The 1976-nt window shown below is 31.5% G+C and overlaps 1 protein-coding gene across 1 annotated transcript in view; it reads left to right on the forward strand.

Moving 5' to 3' along the window:
• The window catches only part of LOC107605189 (L-gulonolactone oxidase 3-like), a 5810-nt gene that overhangs the window by 781 nt on the left and 3053 nt on the right, over positions 1-1976 (forward strand). Inside the window, exon 2 of the mRNA XM_016306973.2 lies at positions 264-475. Within this exon, the coding sequence (XP_016162459.1) occupies positions 264-475 (212 nt within the window). The remainder of the gene's footprint in view (positions 1-263; positions 476-1976) is intronic.

The raw sequence follows: 1976 nt of genomic DNA on the forward strand, positions 1-1976 counted from the left end.
TAAGAATGAATTAATACATTTATGGTTTTTATAATACATACATAATTTATAGTTAGTGATCTTAATTAATAATATATAGCAGTTAAATAAAAAATAATATTATTAAAATAAAAGTGAAAATAGTTATATCTGTTCGAGTTATTTGTTACCTTCATGATCCTCGTCAACATCTCTTATTGCCACTCCCTTATTTGGATCAACATGGTGTATGAATTTTATCCTTCATGATGATATAACTTCTCTTATTTATTTCCTTCATTCAGGTGTAACAATTGGAGGACTTATTAGCACAGGGGCACATGGGAGTTCTTGGTGGGGGAAAGGTGGTTCTGTTCATGATCATGTTGTGGGGCTCAGCATCATTGTTCCTGCTTCCAAATCTGAAGGATATGCCAAGATTTTGAAATTGGAAGCACATGATCCATTGTTTAATGCTGCCAAAGTATCACTCGGTGTCTTGGGTGCTATCTCCAAGGTTAGTATATTATTTATGTTAGGATTTTTTTATATTTAAATTAACTAAATATAATACTTTTTGAAATTCGTAATATATAGAAAAATTATGATTTTAAATGGATGTTACACATTTCGAATATAATATTTTTAAGCTTGTAAAATTTTAAAGTTGTCAATTTTTTTAATTTAAAATTTAAATAAATATAATTTAAATTAATGATTTAATTCAATTCAATATAAATAAACGTAATCATAATTTTATACTACTCATATTTCAGGACATTGACATTACTCAAATGTGTAACATCAATTTAAAACGATAATTTTTTAGTACACACTACTAGAAAAATTACTTTTAGCAGTCATTTATTTTACTTTTAATGACAATAAAAATAACCACTAATACATTTATCGATAACTGGCATTAGCCGTCTACATTTTAGTGTGTAAACTTTGGAGTAACTATAAAATTAGTAACTACAAAACAACCCTAAAAAAATTTATTAACTACAAAACAACCCTAAAAAATTCTCAATAAATTATAAGCTGCATTGATAGAAAATCAAATCAGTCTTAATTGAATTGAAGAAAAACAGGATGAAAACTTACCTGCAAATCCAACTATTTAAAAAAGGTGCATTTGTAAGCAATGGATTTCAAATCGTCGTTAGAAATGTTAGAGCACCAGATCAATCTCAAACGCTCGAGCCTAAGAAGGCCTTCCCCGAGAGCAGCCAAGTTGGCATCGGATGAGCAGAGTGAATCGGATGCAGCAGAGAAAGTGTTGTCGGCAATGCAATGCACAGAAAACACCTTCTAGCGAGAACTGGAGAGAGAGAGAGGAGAAATGGGAGAAAGGGAATGGAGAGGCACTTGTCGATGTAGAGGTTGCGGAGATTGAAAAATGGGCGGAGGAAGTGTTGTCGGCAATGCAATGCACAGAGAGCGCCTTCTAGCGAGAACGGGAGAGAGAGGAGAAAGGGGAGAAAGGGAATGGAGAGGCACTTGTCGATGTAGAGGTTGTGGAGATTGGAAAGTGAGAGGGGAGGAGGAAGATGTCAGGGAGGCGAAGGTGCCGATTTAGAAGGTGGAGATGACTTATGGCTGCGACGGGCAGTGACGACGGTGATAGTAAACTTAGGGTTTCGGCCCTCACTCTCTCTGTTTCGGTGAGAGTGAACTTAGTGGAACTATTATTAAAATAAAATATTTTAATAAAAATAATATCGGCCATAGTACTATGACTATTAAATTTTTTTCACTAGAAGTAGTTTTATATTTTTAGTGGCAATAATAATAATTGTCATTATAATATATAATATTAATAGCAAATATACAATGACCACGAAAATATAACTTAAATTAAAAAAATAGCGACCATTATATTATTGTCCCTAAAAATTTATCGTTAAAAATAATTATTCTTGTAGTCTTACATTACCCATTTCAGTAAATATTATATTTAATTAATTTAAAAAAAATATTAATTTATGTTTCATCTATATATATGTTATGTATTA

This window comes from Arachis ipaensis, chromosome B06 (assembly GCF_000816755.2).
Source record: "Arachis ipaensis cultivar K30076 chromosome B06, Araip1.1, whole genome shotgun sequence".
Taxonomy (NCBI): Eukaryota; Viridiplantae; Streptophyta; class Magnoliopsida; order Fabales; family Fabaceae; genus Arachis; species Arachis ipaensis.